The 22,350-nt window shown below is 33.1% G+C and overlaps 3 protein-coding genes across 4 annotated transcripts; 2 read left to right on the forward strand and 1 right to left on the reverse strand.

The window, feature by feature from the left end:
• Nucleotides 1-3: 3 nt before the first annotated feature.
• LOC115725664 (protein FLX-like 4) lies at nucleotides 4-3,911 on the reverse strand. Of its 2 annotated transcripts, none has more exons than XM_030655248.2 (4): nucleotides 3,650-3,911; nucleotides 1,530-2,145; nucleotides 978-1,117; nucleotides 4-886 (listed from the first exon to the last, which is right to left on the reverse strand). In XM_030655248.2, exons 2-4 carry the CDS (start codon nucleotides 2,081-2,083, stop codon nucleotides 447-449), a joined length of 1,134 nt encoding a protein of 377 aa, XP_030511108.2. In that variant the 5' UTR covers nucleotides 2,084-2,145; nucleotides 3,650-3,911; the 3' UTR covers nucleotides 4-446. The 2 variants fall into 2 exon arrangements, with proteins under 2 accessions (XP_030511108.2, XP_030511107.2); XM_030655247.2 differs by having other exon boundaries at nucleotides 1,530-2,148.
• A 6,500-nt stretch (nucleotides 3,912-10,411) lies between these two features.
• Nucleotides 10,412-11,314, forward strand: LOC115695646 (glycine-rich cell wall structural protein 2). The gene has a single exon (XM_030622701.2). It carries the CDS (start codon nucleotides 10,558-10,560, stop codon nucleotides 11,104-11,106), a length of 549 nt encoding a protein of 182 aa, XP_030478561.2. The 5' UTR covers nucleotides 10,412-10,557; the 3' UTR covers nucleotides 11,107-11,314.
• Nucleotides 11,315-13,331: 2,017 nt separating this feature from the next.
• LOC115695647 (uncharacterized) lies at nucleotides 13,332-14,021 on the forward strand. The gene has a single exon (XM_030622702.2). The coding sequence runs from the start codon at nucleotides 13,522-13,524 to the stop codon at nucleotides 13,834-13,836; it is 315 nt and encodes a 104-aa protein (XP_030478562.2). The 5' UTR covers nucleotides 13,332-13,521; the 3' UTR covers nucleotides 13,837-14,021.
• The last annotated feature ends 8,329 nt before the right edge of the window (nucleotides 14,022-22,350 follow it).

A 22,350-nucleotide genomic window follows, 5' to 3' on the forward strand; every position in this document is an offset into this window, starting at 1 on the left:
TACTAAAAAAAAAAGATTCAATTTTTCTATTTCTAAAGATATTTTCAACAGATTTTTCAATACATTTGCCATTGAGCTTTCCTTCCCCTACACATATCAACTAACAATGAAGCCTATTTCTTCACAAAACAGAGACCCAACACTTGCAATCTTATAGGCCATGATTGCTGCCTACAGAGATCGGTTCTACGAATCTCCATTATTTTCTTTTTCGATACTATACTCCAAATCTAACCCTACAATATTAGGGGACTAAGACAATATGACTCGAACATCTGACTCTGTGAGAGCAAACCACATGCCTCAACGTTTGAACTACCCCTCTCGATTACAGTTCCTCGTTATAAAAGCACATGACCTTGTCCCACATTGTAAAATCAGCATAGCTGTGGGAGAGATTTACCAGCAGCAGCTTTTTCTGAACTAACCCTTCGCGGTGTATAGGATCAGGGACTGGTGGAGCCGGAAATATCCATATTGGCAGAAGGGACATCAGTATCTGCACTAGTAGGTGTGATAGCACCATCTCTGCTGGTAGGAATAGCAGCATCTGCACTAATAGGCGTGACAAAGCCTTCGCCCGTAGGGACAGCGGCAACCCCAGAGTTAGAGGCAGCATCAATTCCGGTTGAAGGAGTAGTTGCAACCCTGGCATCAGGGAAAGCTGCACCAGCAGCAGCCATGACTCTGCTACTCTCTTGCGGAGTCATTCCTTCTGCTGGTGGCCAAATACCCATCTGAATGTTAGACCGAGCATGAGTATCATAATAGGGAACAGTGCCTTCCATAGGGGGCGGGAATGGAAACTCGTGATTCATGTATCCACCAGCATATGAATTTGGTGCCGTACTAGATGGATTTGGTGTTGTACTAGATGGATTTTGTGCTGTAACAGATGGATTAGTTAATACCAGAAAACAGACCTACGAAAATTTATGAGTAACAAAACCTACTCAAATACAAGAAAATAAAGTTACCCTTGGCTTTCTTCTCTGCATTAGAGACTTGAATACGCAACTTTTCCACTTCTCTAGCCATCGAAATAAGTTTATTCTCCATTGCTCGCAGTTCTTCAACTTCATCAATATTTAGCTTCTTTTCGTACTCAAATTTGTCACTGTTTTAAGTACATACTTCAAGAATTAGCAAACTACATAATATTATAATTCAGCAAGAAAATCAAAGCCCAAAGATGACAGTTTTTGCTCATGTAAGAAGCAAGAACAATGTTTGGACTGAGTTGATTTATACCTTTATTAGATAGATGTTACAGTTATAGCATTCTCTATAGAAAATATGAGGAATTATCACTAGCTTATCATTTAGATAAACACTACTGCAACAGCAATTTTGATCTTAAGCTTATATGACAAAGAAGCATAAACATATGGCTTCATCCACTAAATTGAATTGAATTCAGCCAAAAGTCATTAAGTTAATGATGCAGGCAGTAAATGGTACGAAAGTTGATCGTTATAAATTCTATAAAGTTAGAGGCATCATTAAAGTTAACAATAAGCAATACTCACCGCAATCTCTGGTGTTCTTTTCGCAAACTGTCAAGTTCAGCATGCAAATCTGGTAGACTCTTAATCTCACCATGGACTTTCTCCAATTCCTTAGTGGCCTCTTGAATTCGAAGAGTTAGCTCTCGCCGTGCAGTGACCAAGCTTTGTGCATCCTTACAAGCCTGTTTCAGGTCATTCCTCAAACCTTCTCCAGCTCTAATATCAGCTTCCATTCTTTTAATCCTATCAATCAAAACTCGGAGTTGAACATCGCTTTCAGTCTGGAGATTTCTCATGTGCATTTTGAGTCTCTGTATTTCATGCTGAGCAGTTAGAAGCTCTTCCCTCATAACAATATGAGTAGAAGCCAATCTTTGATTATCCCCTGCAAGTCGTTTTATCTCAGCTGCCTGAGCTGCAATTTTAGTTTCTAGCAGTTCCACGTGATGTATAGTTTCTAAGGAACCCTTGCTAGCAGCAGAGCCTGAGCCCGAAAATGTACCATGTCGGATCATCCCTGAAGCTTTGATAGGATGTCCCTCCGAAGCTTTTGAATTCCTCCTTCTTTCCGCCATCTATCCAGCTATGTACTCAAACTAAGAGTACCTTTATTATACAGGAGCTGTACAAATACCATCTGCTGCGTTATTACAAGTCACATTGCACCAATTAGAATCCTCTGAGACAGAACTATTCAAAAGCAGGGAGCGTTTAAAATGATATGATACAACAACTATTCAAAAGCAAAGGAGGTTCAAACATGAATCATAAAATTCTAGTGAACCCAATCATGAGGTACTTTTGTTTGATATAAACTGAGCTCAAATGTGAAATGTGCTTTTCCCATGAACAAACAAACTCAATTCCAATGTAACCATCTAACCATCACTAAAGTATCAAGCTGGTCATGCCAGTTATGCTATTCAGTATTCACGAACATCATGTTAGAAGATGGTTTGAGGAATATGAGTAAGAATCGGAGAAAGAGTCGATTCAAAAGGGGGTTTAGCAAGGAAACACTCATTTAATAAGCTAACTAGACAAAGTTCCCTTTGGTCATTTGAATACACTATGATGACGGAAAATATATTAATCGGATTTGAATCCATTAAAAGATGTGCATTGAATTACAATGTAGTATTAAGGAAAAATTGATTCTTTTCAACATATATTTGGTGCAACCAATCAGCAATGACACAAGCTGAAAATATATAAGAGACCACATTAAAAGCACACAGTTCGTTTCGTAAACATAATAATTGGAATTCAATATGTACTGCTTCACAATAATCTGGTAAAACAACACTAAAAAGGAAAGAGGACAAACAAATCTTGGACAAAACAAACAGATAAATAAATTGATGTTACGTTTAATGTCAAGGATAAGAGTAGAGTGGACCAAGTTTTTATAATCAATTCAATGACATAGGTACTAGTCAAATTATAATTACACCCAAATAATAGTATCACAACCCCAATAAACAACCAAAACCCAATTGCTCAACCAAAAAGTTCATCATTAGATTCATATAAATAAATTATTATATACATATATACGAAAATGCACACCTACAAACAAAATCTGAATCCACTGATTGAAAACATCGTAATAAGATTCTAGTGAACCCAATAATAGTGTGGTTCTTAAAATGTGAAAAGCAATGTGCTTTTTACCATGGACAACAAACCCATACAAGAAATATCAATCCATTGACTGAAACTATTCAATATTCATTTAAAAAATAGAAATATCAATACAAGCAAAACATCCCAATACTATAAACATTGGATTTTGTCTAAATTGTGCTGATAATACATGAAAAGAATGGGTGTATGTTGCCATTCACATTATAAATGCATATAAATAATTTCCCAAAACAAAAGAAGCAAAATTTCATAGTCTTTGAAGCACAAATTTAATTTTCAAATCGACAATCTTATAAATTAATTTAGGAAATCAACTCTTCAAAAGTTTGACTTGAGTTTTCGGATAGAGAATGCTACCCAGGATTCCAACATTCCTATATATAGGAATTAAAGCTCAACATTCCAACATGTCTAAAATTTATAATCAGAACATACATAATAGAAATCAAAAATAGAGTAACGACTAACGAACATATAAGAAAGAAAAGAGATACCTTTGCAGCGTCGGAGGAAGGGGAGAGAACCAGGTAAGTGGGTTTGCCGGATGAGGCAATTGGGGCGGCGGTAGAGATGGAAATTAGGGTTTTTGTATGAATTTGAAGAAGAAAGAGTAGGCTTTGCCGGAGGAGGCGATACCTTGGGTTTACCCGATGATGGTATATTTTGGTGTGGAGAGTAAGTTTCTTCTCCGTTTGAAGACTAATGTTTCCAACTCCTTTTTTTGTTTTGTTTTGTTTTTTTTTTCTTTTTTGTTTGTTGTAAATATTATTTTCAACTTCGTATTTTGCAAAAATTATCGATTGCGTCCTGTTTTATTAAAGGCTTATATATACCAGAAGTCCTTAAATTATATATATTTTAGTAAATTGGTCCTTAAACTTTATTTTTTGACTAATTGCTCCTCAAACTATATAAATTTTAGGTGTCGTTTAGTAACACTTTTGTTTTTTAATTTTTTAATCACAAAATGAAAGTAAAATTTTTGTTTTTAAATTTTTTTTTTTTTTAAAAATAAAAATGCGTTCTGTAACCACTTTTGTTTTTCACTTTTAAAAACAGAAAACACAAGTGTGTTCTGTAAAGTTTATTTTTATTTTCATTTTTTGATTTTATTTACGTCGGATTTAGGTTCGAGGTCGGATTTGGGTTCAAGTCAGAGGTCGAGTTCAGCGCCAGGACCGTGAGGGGATTTGAGTTCGGATCATGATCGAAGTCCAAGATATTGTTTAAGAAAAAAAAAGTGTTTAAAAAAATATTGAAAGTAATTTTTTTTTGTTTTTAAAATTTTGATTCTCAATTAAAATATTGAAAAAGTAAAAACAGTTTTATAGAACATGTTTTTGAAAAATATTTTTATTTTTTCAATTTTAAAAAAAAAAAAAATAAAACCAATTAAAAAGAAAAATATTTTAATCATTAAACTTTATTTTTTGATAGATTAGTCTCTAAATTTTAATTTTTTTGAAAACAATATATTTTTTTATTTATATGTAATTTTTTTAAATATACCAAAATAAAAAGAAAAAAAGAAAAATTAAAAAAACTTAAATAATAATAATATTAATTTTTTATAAACTACTGAAATAAATTTTATTTTTAACTTATGATCTGCGGCGAACTCATAAAATTTTACCAACATTGATGCAAAATTTAAATAATCAATAAATATGTATACAACTAAAATATTTTTTGGCCTCCAATCGGATTTCCAGGATCGTCGAACATGAAAATATTTTTATTTCACAAATAAGTCATATTATATCCACGTATTTCAAATAAAATCTCCGTAATTAACAAATTACGCTTATATATCCACTTATCGAGTCTTCAGGGTCCCCAAACCTGAAAATATTTTTATTCCAGATATATAGCTCATATTACATTCACACAGGCTATATAAATTTCCGTAATTAACAAATTACGCTTATTTAATCACTTATAGCAAAATTTAAATTTTATGCTGAAATAAATTAGTAGAATCATAATCCCACTTATTATCTGATTAACTCATAATATAAATATAAATCATATTATTTACCATTAGGCTTATCGGGATATTACATAAACACTAGAAAGCTTTTAACGTTTTTGAAGTTAATTTTTTATAGTCCACGAGTCTATTTTATTAGAAATAATATTTAGAATACAAAATATAATAATATCAGTCATAATAATATGTTGCTTTACTTTTCTCTCTCAAAATGGTCGCCCCTTTAATTTTAGTCTGGATCCTATCTTTATTTATAAATGTATAGGGTGACAGTTATTCCCTTAGGATCTATTAATTCATAATCCTTCATGAAACGTGGACATTCTCCTTGTTTTATTATTATACATATGGGATAATGTTAAATAACTATTTAATTGCTCTTTTGTCATTATCTTTAAATGGTTATACTGACTATACTGAATGATTCTCGCCATGTGTGCATCTTTCTTTATTGTCTTTGTAGAAAAAAATGCTAGGTACAGAGTGTTGGAATTTATTTTACCAGGATCTTAAATCTACTCACAAGTATGTTGATTAACACTCTAAATATGAACTTTCTAAAACGATGAAATAAACACATATAAAGTTTAGGAAACCTTACATTGGGTGCAGCAGAATATAATGACTACTTCCGTTCAGATATCTAGCCCTTTATTCCTTTCTGTAGCAGAGCACTATCAATATCTGAACCTGGATCTCTTTCTCTGAATCTTTGATGCTGAAACTCCTTCCTGCTGAAAGTCTTTCTTCACGATCTTCCTCACTATGGTTGAGGTATCACTTGCTGTGTGTGGGCACTACTCATACACTAAGAATTTCGAAATTTAAGAGGGAAGAAAGAGAGAGGGAGTGGTCGGCCAGATAGGGAGAGAGAAGGCTCAGGTTTTTCTGAATCAGAAGTGTCAGAAGAAAAGTGTAATTTTCCTGAAGCCTTCACTATCTATTTATAGCATTCCACTAGGGTTAGGTTTGAATTATTTGGCATTAAAATAATGAAAATATCAGTTTAAATTGCCTACAAAAGTGGTCGGCCATACTTAGTGGATTTGGGCCTCACTTTTTGCAATTTTGCAGTTTTACTTTTTCTGCATCTGATTTTCTCAAAAACGCCAATTTTCTAATTCAACCATTTAAATGCCAATTCTAACTATTTAATAACTATAACTAATTATTAAATAATATTGTCATTTATCATATTTATTAATTGAACCATACAAAGTATCATAATTAACAAATATGCCCCTAAAACTCTTTCTTTACAATTTCTCCCTTACTTAGTGAAAAAATTCACAAATAGACATAGTCTAATTTGAGAATTATAATTGATTAATCAAAACCAATTACATGAGTCTTACAAGCAATATTATCTCAACTAGCGCGGGGTCCATGAGTCTATATAACCGAGCTTCCAATAAGTAGATGAAGAATTTAGCACTAAAATTCACTAACTTATTAATTCTTCGTTGAATCCACGCATAGAACTTAGAATTGCACTCTCAGTATATAGAATGCTCTGTATGTTCCACCATATAGATGCATCATTAGTTATCCATTGTTATAATCCTAATGTGATCAATGATCCTCTATATGAATGATCTACACTGTAAAGGGATTAGATTCCCGTTACACCCTACAATGTATTTTATCCTTAAAACACTTGACCCCGTATAAATGATATTTCAGCTTATGTGAAATGAGTACTCCACCATTTATGTTCGTTTGGTCAAGCTCGAAGGAGATCATCCTTTGCTTACTATTCGCCAGATAGAAGCTATAGATTCCATGTTTATGCTAGCGCTCCCACTCAATTGCACTACTGTGTTCCCAAAATATACGTATCACCCTGACCTAAAAGTAGGCTTAACTAACAAATCAAAGAACACGAATAGCCTTTCAAGATTGAGCCTAATCATAACAGGATTAAAAACATTTGATCTAGGATCAACTAGGCGATATTGACTTGAATAGATATTACGGTAAGTTTAATAAATCTAAGTCAAAGTTCAATATCGGTCCCTTCCGATGCATACTCCATGCATCCAACCTGAGCTTTACTTTAACCAATGCTCTGGAAAGAACATAACACTTCTCCAAATGCAAGTAAACTCTGTTGTAGATTATCATATCATTAAAACCCTATGTCTGATAAATCTAGGAAACTTTATTCACATAGTCATGTTTACTTTCCAATGTGTTGACGGCACAATAAACAGGATCAAGTATGTGAAAAGGGTTTCAGATGAATTTATACATTATGTACATATAATCATGAAATAAATCATGTGAACCATGCAACATTAAATGTTATTTCTGATCTATATTAATAAGTAAATCTGATTATATTGAAATGAGTTTTATTTAGGGCATAAAATCCAACACAGAGATGTAATGTTTCTCGCGGATCTCTTTTATCACATTGGAAGGTATTAACGAGGTGGTTACTTCAACGTATAAGGAGTGAGATAGATAAATGTAGTCATTCTTTTTACATACAAGTATGTTATGAGAAAAAAACAGAGTATATATAGAGAGAAGAAGCTTTAACAACTTTTAGAGACTTTTTATTATTGATTATCTGTAACAATTACAAAGAAGATAAAGTATATATATATAGAGAGAGAGAAGATATGAGTTGAGTTAGTTATAACTAACTGAGCTCTTAACATAAATAACAAAACCAAGAAGGTTCAGGTACAATGCTTTTTGTTTAAGCTGAGTTAGGAGCTATGTCTAAGCTGGTGCTGACTTGATTGGCAGTACTTTTTGTTTCTTCAGACTTCTTTTTGTCGCCATACCCAAGAGAAAATCCGTGGATAAAGTAGCATTTATCCACATAGTGGCCAGGCTTGCCACAATTAGTGCACGAGGGTCTTCGCTTCTTCGATCCTGGAGGGTTGTTGGAAGAGAAAGGTCGAATAGTAGCAGTTAGAGATGAAGAGTCGGATGAGCCAAGGGCTCGTTGCCTCTCTTCTTGAACAATCATGGCAAACACTCTTGAGAGATTAGGGATGGGTTCGTTGAGGAGAATTTGGGCACGAACCGAGGCATAGGACTCATTCAAACCAGTGAGAAATCGTAACACTTGGTTTTGATTATAGTATTCAAGAAAGAGTTTCATGGCACCACAAGTGCAAGTAGTATTGGGTTGAAATTCTTTCAATTCGTCCCAAATGGACTTGAGTTTGGTAAAGTATGAGGTGGCAGACTGATCACCTTGTTGTAATCGAGTTAATTGAGTTTGTAGCTGAAAGATTCAGGGTCCATTACCCTCATTGAATCTTTCTTGAAGATCATGCCACATGTCGGTGGCAGGATCGAAATACATGATGCTTTGTCCAATCTCAGAAGAAACAGAATTCACAAGTCAAGACATAACCATATTATTGCAACGAATCCAAGACTGAAGGACAAGGTTACCTATAGCTGGTCAAGGCAGGGATCCGTCGATGAACGCAGATTTATTTTTTGCAATGACGGCCATTATAATGCCTCGCTTCCAGGACTGGTAATTGGCGCCATTGAGAACACTAGACGCCAAGATTAACCCAGGGTGATCCGCAGTGCTGAGGAAGAAGGGACTCGAGACATCTTCATGAGCCAATCAATCAAGAGGCGAGGTTCGACGAGTCTGAACAAGGGGTTGGGGAAGATCAACAATGGGATTTGAGGAAGAGTGAGCTGGTTCGTCATGGTCATTCTGGCTTCGAGTTCTTGAATTTCGTCGAGGTGCAACAACGGTGTCAATGACAGGTTGAGCGGAAGTTGCATCGGGATTGGACTCCGATTAATTGTTCTCATGTGTGGATGGGGGAACACCATCTTGAGAACGAGTTGTGGGTCGCGCCATTGATGCAGTAGCAATTGTTTTTGCTGATACCATATGAGGAAAAAATAGAGTATAGAGAGAAGAAGCTTTAACAACTTTTAGAGACTTTTTATTATTAATTTTTTGTAACAATTACAAAGAAGATAAAGTATATATATAGAGGAGATATGAGCTGAGTTAGTTATAACGAACTTAGCTCTTAATAGAAATAACAGAACCAAGAAGGTTCAGTTACAGTGGTGAGATACAGGGGTAGTATCGTAATATATGTGGATCAATTAGCTGCAAGCTCTTTACTCACGAGAATGTGAGTCAATGAGTTGCAAGCTCTTATTCTCAAGTATGTGGGTCAATGAGTTGCAAACTCTTTGTGTACTCGTCTCGAACAACTTTTATTATGTATTCTATTTATCCCGATATGGACTTGTTGTCTCGCCAGTCTTACTCGTTAATAGTTACTATTCTTATCTCACATCTTCCTATGTTAGAGTGAGTTTGAATATTTTTATCAACTGTAACTTTTGAGGCAAGTTATTTAATGTGCATTTAATAATGCAATTATTAAGTTGATTCATATTTTTTAGTACACGTGTCAGCTTCATGCTGTTAGCCGAAATCAGAATATAACATTAATTATCCATTTCAAACAAAAAAAAAAATTACTTTCTCAATATAATAAGTTACTTTATGCCAAAAAAAAGAAAAAAAAATCAAATTCGAAACTCAACACATGCATGTGATCTAATTCAAATTATAGGTGCCAATGCCAAGTTAATTACTTGATAAATAAAAAATAAAGACTAAAATCAATTATGTGGTTACAATTTCTCAATAAAAACAGGTCTCTTTATACACAAAATCAGTTAAAACTCAATCCACAAAATTCAAAATTACAGATTACTTCCTGATCAACAAAAACGAATACTAATTCAACTATCAATTTAGCTTTGAAATAAATCAAGTTACATGCAAAAATTCAGTCAAAAATCAAAACACACGATCAAATTTAAAATTATAGGTTAATTCCAGGTTACTTCTTATATAAACTATTTACAAAAATTATAAAATTACACAGCAAAGACCTATATATCTGTCCCATTATTCTATGTATCACCTTTATATAATAAATACATATAATAAAAGACAGACACATATACATATAGAGATGCAGAGAAGGTGGTCAACGAAAACTGTAAAATAATAATGTGTATGCCACTCAAAGTCTCCACTACTCTGATCAGTAGTAGTGGACATCAAATGGGTTGGCAACATCCTAAACACTCTTAGCTACTTCTCCAAATCTTCATTCACACAACTTATTTAATTACTCCCTTATTTCTCAGCCACAAATTTTTGGACATAACAGAAAAAATTATATTATATTATGCATGTGACATGCACATGCATATATATCATTCCTCCACAAATAACAGCTATAAATAGGTGATGAGATTGTTCAAATATTCTATAACAACTCAATCATATCATACAATACAACTTTAGGTCTTTCTTCTTTCTTTCTATATATACTCTCTAAGCTTTTGGAACCTTATTACACTAATACTTGTGACATTTTCATTTTCAAAATGGCTTTATTTAAGTCACTTCCTCTTCTAGTTCTACTAGTTGGAATGTTATTGGTTGTTGATGAATCTGAAAGCCGGGTTGCAAGGAAGGATCTGGGTCTGGATCTAGGCGGTGTTGGAGTTGGGATCGGAGCAGGTATCGGGTTAGGCTTGGGTGGAGGAAGCGGTTCAGGAGCGGGTGCTGGATCCGGGTCTGGGTCGGGTTCCGGTTCAAACTCCTATTCGTCATCTGGGTCTAGTTCAAGCTCATCAGGTGGTGGGGATGCAGGCTCTGAAGCGGGCTCATATGCTGGGTCATATGCTGGGTCAAGATCCGGGTCGGGTTCGGGCTCTGAGGCTGGCTCTAGAGCTGGGTCGCATGCTGGGTCTAGGGCCGGGCCTGGATCGGGTAGAAGCGAAGGACACGGGTCGGCTCAAGGGAGTGGTCGTGGTTCTGTTGGAGGTGGTGGTGGTCAAGGTTCTGGTCGCGGTGGTGGCTCTGGAACCGGTGATGCCTCCGGCGAAGGAGGTGGCTATGGTGAGGGTTATGGTGGAGGAGGCAGTGATTGAATTTTGATATCTAGAAAATGCCAAGATATATATGTATGCTTGATGAATTAATAAAGCTAGAAATAATTTAGAATAAAATGTCACATTTTCTGTTATAATAGTCATGTATTATATATGATTAATGTTCTATTTTGTGTGGCATAAATTAATAATTAATAAATTAGTGTATATTGAGAAACATTTACTATAGTCATGCAGTTATTTGAAATGTTATGTAGTTTTTCTTTTCTTTATGTATTTTTTTTCTAGTGTCTCTATCAATTATAGCTTTGGAGTAATAAAATTTTATACGTTCATATATCTATCTCTATGTCATGTTTGAAGTATGATTTTGTAATTTTTATTATTTTAATAATGTCACGATTTACCTTGTAGCATTTCTTATATATACATTTCCCAATTTTCTTTTGAACCAACATTATCTCAATTTTTAATAATCCTCAATATATATATATATATATATATATATATATTAGTACAAGCATATGGTTTAAGACAGAAGCTACTTAATTATTTTAAATAATATACATATTTATGTTGGAGTATACATAGAGACCTTAGCTCGATTGATTGAATAGTACCAACACCAAAGAAAAAAGAAATATCCCATAAGAATATGATTTAGGGTTCTTGTATAATGCACTAAAAAAAATGATGCACGTACATTTTTTATTATTTTATTAGTTATTTAAGATATTTTGTAAAATTTTGAGAAGTTTAAAATAATTTACAGTATATAAAAAATAGCATTCAAACAATTTATTTACAAGCATACAAAATAGAAAAAATCACACATGCAACAGACTGTTTGAATCTTATTTTTGGTGTATTAAATTTTTTAAAATTTTTTAGAATTTTGTAGAATATTTTTAATAATTACAATATACATAACCATGAAAAAAAGATATTGAACTAAAAACTTATCTTAAATGCCAAAACAAATAACAAATATATCAGTACATCCATTTTAAGGTTGGTGTTCATAAAATTTCCTTAAGATTTATTTAACAACCATTATTGGACAATAAAGGGCCAAAGGAGTTGCCATGTCCTCACTAAAAAATTGCTTATATATTTTTTATAAGATAGAATTAATTCCATATAATTTATTATATCTAATGATATATAAATATTCAAAAATGAACTTAATACCTATGTTATATTATTTTTGGTACAATTAAATATTAAATTTCAAATGATTTTACATGATAATTTTTGTAAAATATTGCTAATCATTTTTAAAATACCACCTCGTGATATCTAATAGGAATGTTAAAAAAATACTAGTATTGGTATTTAGCGCTCTTCTATTAATCTAATATATGTATCGGGTTTCATATAGTTTAATGTAATAACTTTTAAAAAGTCATAAAACGATATATTTAGAGGTACCCAGACATTATTGGTGTTCAATAATAATATTTTAATTATTTAAATTGTAGGTACAATTAATATTGATTAATCTTCTAATTAAGATCATGTATAGCTATATAATTAGATTTTATATTGGAAATAATAATTATACACAATTGCAAGATGTAATAAATAAACATATATTTAACCAATTTGTTTTGTTTTTTTTCTTCGCAAAGTATAACATATACATGCACATATCGATCATATATATTCTAGAATTTTCTAGGTATATCATGCCTAGCTTTACTTTGTACCACAATGATTATTTTCCACTACCCTAAGTATATTATGTCTAGAATTATCTTCTCGATATAGTGCATAATATTATATATCTAAAATACAATCGTTTACACAAAATGATAATCATCGTCCAATATTATATTCTCTTGTAACATTTGTACCACACAATATATATAGCTCTAGCTAATTGCATCACAAATCTGTTAACACGTAATTGTATGTATAGTACTTCAAATACATATGATATAATGTAATAAAATATATATGGATCATAATGAATTTGTACAGTAAAAACTTAGACTCGTGAAGCGTAGCAATTAATCATTATGATAGTCCACTAGTGAGTAAGTGGAATTCTAAAGTAGTGTGATATGAAAACATGGGTCGGCTGCCTATATATATATATACACATGATCACATCTCCACTCAAAAACATGTCGATCATCCTTAATTCTCACGTATGTAAAAATATTATTCCCATATTTACGTGTAACCATAATTTGCATGCCACATGTCCCATCATATAAAATTCTATATTTATAGTTCATTATAAACACGCTTTCTCATACATATTCTCTTCTATAAATACCTCCATAATTCTCATTCTTCCTATATCATAAACTAATTAAAACACACACACTACGTACTTACAATAATATTTATCCCTACTTAGAAGAAAAAACGTTGACTTTTTTTTTTGGTTAACAAAAAGAAGAATTATGGGATCCTTGAAGTGTGTGGTTTATTGGTTTGGTTGTGATGTCAAGCTTGTTGATGGAGTCATCAGAGAGTCGAATAGTGGCAAGAAAGGAGTTAGGGTTGGACCTTGGTGGAGTTGGCATTGGAATTGGAACTGGGATAGGGATTGGCTTAGGTGGTGGTGGAGGTAGTGGAAGTGGTGCTGGAGCGGGTTCGGGTTCTGGATCCGGGTCGGGCTCCAGATCTTCTTCGAGTTCGAGCTCCTCTTCCTCTTCTTCTAGCTCAGGGTCGGGTGGTGGTGCCGGGTCAGAAGCGGGTTCGTCTGCAGGTTCTTATGCCGGGTCGGGATCCGGTGGTAACGGGCACGGGAAGTGATTGTAATCATGGATTACAAAAAACCATATATTTATTATAATTGTGTTTGTAATGATTTTATATCAATAATAATTACTAATAAGAAGAAGAGTACTCAAAGTACTTATTACTTATCTAGATTGTTATGTTTGTGCACCTTTAAAGCTAATTATTAATTTGAATTTTGAGTCTTTAAAATCTTAAAATTTAATTAGTAATTAGTGAAATAGCTCATAAATTTTTTATTTTTAATTACATTTAGAATAATATTTAATACTTTTACTAAAGATTGGTGTTTATTTTTTCTACTCAATAATCTTAAATTACTGTATTACAAGTGACCATTTAGTCGCTTATTTTAGGTCTCTCTTTGCACTATATGCATTTGTTTTACTGCTATGCTACTACATAAATCCCTTTTTTTTTTTTGAGAAAAGACTACTATATTAACTTGGAAACAAATTACATAACAGTCATAAGTGGAGGTGGAATTTCCTTCAACCATATACATTCAGTATCCACCCTAAGAGTAAACTTAACCAACAAATAAGCTTCGTTATTAGCAGATCTATAAACATGAGAGATCTGTGCTCGTGGGAAATTAGACACAAGAAGGTTAACATCATTAAGAATGACATGAAAAGCTGAGAGATTTGTAGATGACTTCTTCAAATTTTGAACAACCAAAAGAGAGTCTGTTTCAATTAGATGCACTGATAGTTCAAGTTGAAGAAGAGTTTTGAGACTCCAGGATAGTGCCAAAGCCTCCATTTCTTTTGGTTTTAGACGCCCTTTGATTGATGTTGTCATAGCAGCAATTATCTCCCTATTGGAGTTTCGAAGAAGAGCACCCAGACCTATCAAACTTGAAGACATGTTTATTGAAGCATACATAAATCCCATTTTATTACCATCAAAGTTGTACATAATATTTAACACTAGAATTTTTCATATCCAACATTGTTGGACATAAAAAAAATATTTCATTGGATATCAATTATCTAATACAAATATTAACTCATATTAATATATTATTGAAATTAATTTTATATAATAATAAAGTTAATAATTTTATTGAAATTTTATAATTAAATAAAAAATTAATGTTAATTAATTTTAGACCTACTTAAATTAGTAATTTTTATAGAAAATTTATTTTATTTTAAAAATTTATACTTTAGAAAATAATTTTTTGTAATTTATTTTTGAACTACATATATAAATTGATAATTTTAATAATTATTTAATTAAAAATTATATTTAAAATAAAAATAATTCGGATATTAATTTTTAGTACCTAAATTGATAATTTTAATAAATAGATAATTAAAATAAATGAATAAAAATACTATTTTAAAAATAATGAACTTATATAATAAAAATATTCATTCTCAATTATTGTTAATATAACATGATTTTTATTTTGAAGGCTACTGGAGACGCATTGACTTTGTCCCCCTAAGGGTGGGGTATGTCAAAATAACTTTAACACCGTTATATTTCGTAAGATAGATGTTTATTAATCAAATTCTAGTAGATTCACTCCTAAGATGACTGCTAGGTCTAAATTTTTAAATATTGAAATAATGGGTGAAGCTCATGAAAATAAAAAAAAAATATTTTTCAGTTATTTTCGATCGAATAAAAAGTTGCTAATGATGTTCATTAGGTGAGTTCACTACTCTATTTGACTAGTGATATCTTTGACTCTCGCCTAACAGGACACTGTATATCATATAGTCGATGTTGACTCAGAAATCTCGAATAGATTTCTAAGCCATACCCGCTCGCTAGATTGGTGAGAATGAAAAAGTAGTTAGTAATATAAGAGAGACACACTAAATTTATAGTTGTTGACTCCCTGTATCGCAAAAGTAATGGAGCTACGTCTACTTTAAGTATTTATTTCTCACGAGATGATGTTACAGAAAAAGACTAAGCGTCAGAAACTCTAATTTCTAGAGAGAGAAACTCTGACCTTGTGGGTAGTATTCTCAAAGTAAAAAATGAGCTTAGGGAGCTCTCCTTTTATAGGTAAAGGAGCCCACAAAAATAGGAAAAATACAAATTAGATATTTTAGACTGTAGATGATGATCTAACAGTAAAAATTAGCTCTTGGTGGTGATGATGACCATTTTTTGGAGCTCGGCGGTACCACTGTGGGTAACCCATAGCTTATTTTTGTGACACCCTTGGGGTGAAATTAGGTGTCGATAGCTTTAGAATTGCGATTAAAATTTGAGACATGACTTGATAGAGCGTGGAACTTGCAGGGTGAAACTTGGTGTTGAAGTGGATAGAGTCAAAGTCGGAGGGACTCCAAAAGCTTGTTGAGCATCTTTCAAATTAATGATACCTTGTGCCTTGGACATGAACTCGGACAAGGTCTCAGCCCTTTTCCTTTGCATCTCTTCCCATAACAAGGAGCCAACTGTAAGTCTAGACTGAAGGGCTACGAGTTTCATGTCATCGTTGACCTTGGTCTTTGTTGCTGCCTCCATCATCCTTTGAATAAAGGTCTTCAGGCTTTCACCTAGTTACTACTTGATGTTGGTGAGTGATCCAACTTCCATATTACAATCTCTCGCGGCTATAAATTGTTTCCAAAATAAGGTGGATTGTAACTCCTTCCAACTATGGATTGATTCGGGAGCCAATCTCTTCCACCAATTTTTAGCAGACATGGTCAACGTTAATGAAAAACAGAGACACTTAGCATCCACTACTACAATTTAGCCTTTTAGTGACACTATTTAGTGACCCACATAAAAGTACGAGTCACTAAAGAGTTAGGAGTAATTTTTAGTGACATGCATAATTAGACGCTAATTGTTCGATATTAGTCTCTTATAATGTGTGTCACTAAAAATATAGAGGATCATTAAAAATATAGAGGGTCACTAAAAAGTAAAATTCAAAATTTTTGAATTTTTACTAATTTGAAAAATACTGACATATAGTGACATGTTAGGTATGATTGGATAAGTATTTGCCCACCCACCTAGTGCATCACTAAATCGTAATCATAATTTTTTTTGAAAAAAAAAACAAACAAGAAAAATAAAGTTGTAACATTAATGTATTTTTATTAATAATTAAAAAAATAAAAAATAAAAGGTAATAAGGGTTTACACGAAATCCTATTAGTTTGTTTAAACAAAAAATTAAGCTGTCATATAGTGTCATTTCTTCTTCTCCCTCAAGAAATTAGGCACGCGCGATTGTTCTCTTTCTTCTTCTCCTTCTTCACTGCTGGTGACTAGCCTTCCTCCGACGAATGACATCCAAGCTTCGTCTCACTAAATTGTTGTCGTCTTTGCCTTGTCTCTCCAGTATAAGGATCTCGACGATCGATCGTCGTCTCCAGACGATCTACTGTCATCTCTCTGGCTCGTCATCCACGATTACAAGGGAACGTTAGAGAGATCGACGTTCAAGATGAGCTTAGTGTTTTCTCACGGCAAGGGAGCATCAGTGCTTTCAAGTCTGTCTTGGTCGACTATGACAAAGAGATTGACCTAGGCGATGGTTGGGTCTTCGACGACCGTCAGCTTCAATGGAGCAAGAAGCTGAGATCTTCGTCTCTTATCATCTTTCCTTTTATTTGTGTATAAATCTATGTTATATGGTGATTTCTCTCTCGCTCTCTCTCTCTCTAGTTGAATTTGCGTCTGATTCTTTCTCTAAAGACGATGGAGAATCTGTAACGATTGGGCTAAAAAATGGTCGCGCTAGTCAATTCAAGGATTGCAGTTAGTAAGGGATGGAGATCGAAACTTGAATCAATGGGACTAAGTTATTTTTTCTAATGTTTTTTTATTCAAATGCTCATACTCATAATTCTTGGTTTACATTGCTGTATTTTCTTTTAAATAATTATCTATTCTTTTTGCTTCAAATCAACATACATTGAAAATATTTTACTGTAATTTGTTTGAATTTTGTATTTGTGTTTGTTCATTTGATATAAAAATCTTATGAGCACTTTATTTCTCTAATTTTTAAAGATTCAGATGGAAGTATATAGGAAGTTGATTAGTTATTCTATATAGAATTAATATTCATAAAAATTACTTCTTTACGTTTTATTTTAAAAAAATCTGGTATCATTTTTTTTAAAATGAAATTTGGTAACAATCTAACTAATCTATACTTTTTACCCTAAAATTGAATTAAATAAAAATAATAACAGTGAAGTAAAAAAAATACTAATTTATAAAATCTGAATTAAAAAGAATTGAATATTATTTTTTTTTTTTTAAAAAAAAATAATATAGTGCCCTTTCTGTAGGTAACTATATCTGCAAAATAATAATAAAGAATAAAAAAGAAAAGAAAAGATATAATGACGCTTTTGGGGGGTTGCTGTTACTTTTTCAGTCTGACAAAACTCGACTTTAAATGCCTACAATGACGTGCAATAAGTGATTGTAAAATGGTTTAGTGACACGCGTTGAAGGGTCACTAAAAACTGGCTTTCCAGTCACCCTCATTAGTGACATGTAGTAAAGTGTCACTAAACAGTTTTAGAGTCCCTCAACGTGGGTCACTGAAATTCATTTTTCTAGTAGTGATCATCACTCACTCTCACCATTTGCATCATCTTATTGTACTTAGACAGGTGGGTCCTAAAATCCATATGGCCATCATATAACTCTATCTGTAGCATCTTGAAATTTTCAGGTAGTGGGGCTTCCGTGATCCGTCTGACACACGAAACTGGGTCCTTATCCTCCGAACCTGAGAGGACCCCACTTTGCTTCCGAACGATCTTTGTCAAAGCAAAGATTTTTTCTTCTAACATTTTTGTGTCACTATCTCGAAAGTTGCATCTGCGAGCCTTACCGTTTAAGTGGTTCCTTAGGTCGTTTTTATGTGGCCTCACCTTCTCTCCTTTAGCCTTTTCATATTTGGCGTCAATGCGCCTTCAAAGGTTTACAGTGGACCAACTGTTGTTAACGCAGATTTTTGTTAACTAAATATATAAACCTTTTATGTAATCAATATACTACATAGTTAATAATAACAATAAATGAACACCAGATATTTTACATGATTTTGTAGTTAAAATCTACATACTCCACGAGTCCATCTTACTATGAATGATTAATCTTGATACAAAGTACAAGTTCTCTCTTTCAATCTAATAGATAATTTTTTCTCTCAAATTTGTCATCCCTTTTATCTTGGATTCTGTCCCAATTTATAGGTGTATAGGGTGACAGTTATTTTTTCTTGGGATCTAATCATTTATAACTGCTCATGAAACGTGGACATTCTCCACGTTTCATTTTCATGCACATAAGATAATATTTAATAACCACCAACTACTCTCTTGTCTTTATCCTTGAACGGTTATGCTGACTATGAAGGTTTTTTCTCGCTGTTTGAGTTGTCCTTATTTACCGTCTTTATATGAAAAATGCTAAGTATTGGTATACTGCTCCTTGCAGTCTTCTTTTGCCATGATGGTATTAGTGAGGTAGTTACTTCAACATATAGAGGGCGAGCTAGATGAATTTAGTTATTCTCTCCATGCGCAAATATGTGGATTAATAAGTTACAAGCTCTTACTCCCAAGTATGTGGGTCAATAAGTTGCAAGCTCTTTGTTATCTTGTCTTGACCACTTCTATTATATACTTTGTCTATCCCAAGATGGACATATTATCTCGTCAGTTGTACCTGTTAATAGTTATTATTCTTATCTCACATGCGCTTATGTGACATCGACTTTAAATATTTCTATCAACTGTAATTTATTAAGACGAGTTATTTAAGTCGCATTTAATAATATAATTTAATATTATAATCATTGAGTTGATTCATATTCCTCTTGAAGTACACGTGTTAGCTTTTGGTTGATAGCCGAATTTTAGGTATAACAACTGTCTTCGAAGAACTGTTCTTCTATCCCATTGTCCTGATTAACGGAATCACTAGGTGTTGTGAAAAATCCAACACGCAAGTATACGCATTGTTTTAAAAAGTAATACCTAGGTAAGTGAGGTCGTGCCAACGAGGACTGTATTTACGTACCAATAAATTGAATTCTTGTTTCTATTTGGCAATCGAATAAATAAATTTTGAAACTAAATAAAAAATTAAATAAAACAAACAAATAAAAGGTTTAACAATAGATGTGAAATTAGGGATATGATTTCAATTAATTTGATAATTCATTTGTTAATACTAATAAACCATTCTTTTCCCTCTTATGTGATGATAGATTATAAATTAACCTAAACTCTTTTTAGATTATAAAGGTCCTGAATTGCATACTACTGCATCTCTAAGATAGAACAACATACAATTTTTACTAAGCAATAATCTAAAATTCACATAAGCTAGGTAAATACTTATGTTTCACATCAAAACCTATGTATATTCATTTAGAGCATTCTTAACATTCACTTTTTAAATTTCACATTAGGATCATGAATCATGCATAAGGTGATCAGGCTTAAACATGTATGAAACACAAAGATGAATAAATCACACAATCAAGGAAAAAAAGAATAATTAACTAATATTAATCCATGAAATAATCTCAAACAACATATATCACATCTCTAAATAGGGAGTTTAGCTCATAATTAAATCCATAATTAAACAGATACAGATAAGAGCATAAGAAATCAAGAGAAGAGAATGAAACTAGATGGAGGATTGTCACGGATCGCCCATGTTCGCTCACAACTTCTTCTTCTTGTGTAGGTTCCATTCTGTCTATCTCTCTACACTTCGTGACTCCTTTTCATTAAAATGAATCTGCAAAGAAGAGAAAGACTTAAGAATCAAGATACTCCAAGGACACTAGTCTGATTAATATTCGTGAGAATGTTTATAAGGCCACATGTAATATTGTCCATTACAAAAAGCCTTCGCCAATGTACAAAGGTGGAAGACAAAAAAGAGACCCAAACAAAAGATGTGAATACCACGATGATATTAGACACATGACGAATGAATGTGACTACTTGAAGGATTAAATCGAAGGACTAGTTTGGAATGGCCATTTATCTAATTGGGTGAGGATACTAGTTATCTATCCTGAATAGGGAGTTGCGCACAAACAACTCTTTATTCCCAGACAACACAGGGCCATAAATCCTCTTCAAGGAGTAGGCCTTCCGCTAGCTCCTGTAATACTAGCTCTAACTATACAGGCCCCTCAGGGGATACAAACTACCCTGGCGGCAAGACCTATTATTGTTCTTAGACCTAGGAACCCATACTCACCCGAAGTTGCTCCACTGTTAGGCTATTTTTAGCCTATGTTTTGGATCCAATTTATGTGCATCTTTAGCTGTGTTGGGACGGAATTACGCTTGTTTTCTATGTTTTCAGGTTCTTTGGAGTAAAAGAGGTCTCGGGTGCAGAAATTCATTAAAAGACGTGCTGAGCCGAAGAAAAACTTAATTTTTGAGTTTTTGCATATCTGGCCGCGGCGATGAAGAGGCTCGCCGCGGCGAGTTACGAGATACAGAGAGAGGCTGAAATTGGCACATTCTCGCCGCGGCGAGAGGAAGCGTGGCCGCGGCGAGATCCCGTACGGACCAGGGGTATTTTCGTCCATCGAACCCTAAATTTCAAGTATAAATAGAAAACTGCGATTGGAAGTCAGGGAGAGCGATTTGGAACCCTAAAACACAGCTGAGAGCGGCAGGAAGAGCGTAGAGATTCAAGTGAAGATCCAGAATTCATCCTCAAACAGTTCTTTTCTTTATTCCTCTTTAATTTATTTATGTTGAATATTGCTATAGGAATGGTTATGGATTTGTTTCTGAACTAAATTTCCCATTTAGGGAGGATGATGATTGTTGTTTAATGTTTTCCTAGTTAATGTTTAATTACCATTCCTCAATTCTTGTGTGTGAAATTATCTTAATTTGTTCTTAATTTCATGTTTAAGATTGATCACCTTGTGCATGTTCTATGATCTCAATTCAAAATCTGAAAAGTGAGAATTGAGAATGCTAAAATTAAGATAATCGATGTTCTATGTGAAACGAAAGTATTTACATGACTTATGTGACGAGTAGATTATTACTTAATGCTGATTTCATGTTAGTTTAATTAAGGAATTAATTAGATAACATGTGATTTAGAATCTAGAAGATCTGAAAGGAGCTAGGTTATTTCATAATCTGTCATTCACTCCAAGAATAGGATAGTAATTAATCATTAACAATTTGGGTAAACAACAACAGGATTCTCCTCCCTATTGCCTCATCTTGCTCAACTTTAAAGTGTGTTATTAAGTTTTCTGAATTTCTTTCATATTTTACTGCTTTTAATTCATAATTGCTTTTGATTTACCAAATAGAATCATAAGTATAATTTAGTAGTACTTAATCCAATTCCCTGTGGGATCGACCTCACCTGTGTGAGATTTACTACTTGATTGCGTATACTTGCGTAGTGATTAAAAATATAGCAACAAGTTTTTGGCGCCGTTGCCGGGGAATTGTATAAAGATTGATATTACATAAAATTATACTAACTTCTACTTTGGTTTATTTTTTTTTCTTG

Source organism: Cannabis sativa, chromosome 6, assembly GCF_029168945.1.
Source record: "Cannabis sativa cultivar Pink pepper isolate KNU-18-1 chromosome 6, ASM2916894v1, whole genome shotgun sequence".
Classification (NCBI taxonomy): Eukaryota; Viridiplantae; Streptophyta; class Magnoliopsida; order Rosales; family Cannabaceae; genus Cannabis; species Cannabis sativa.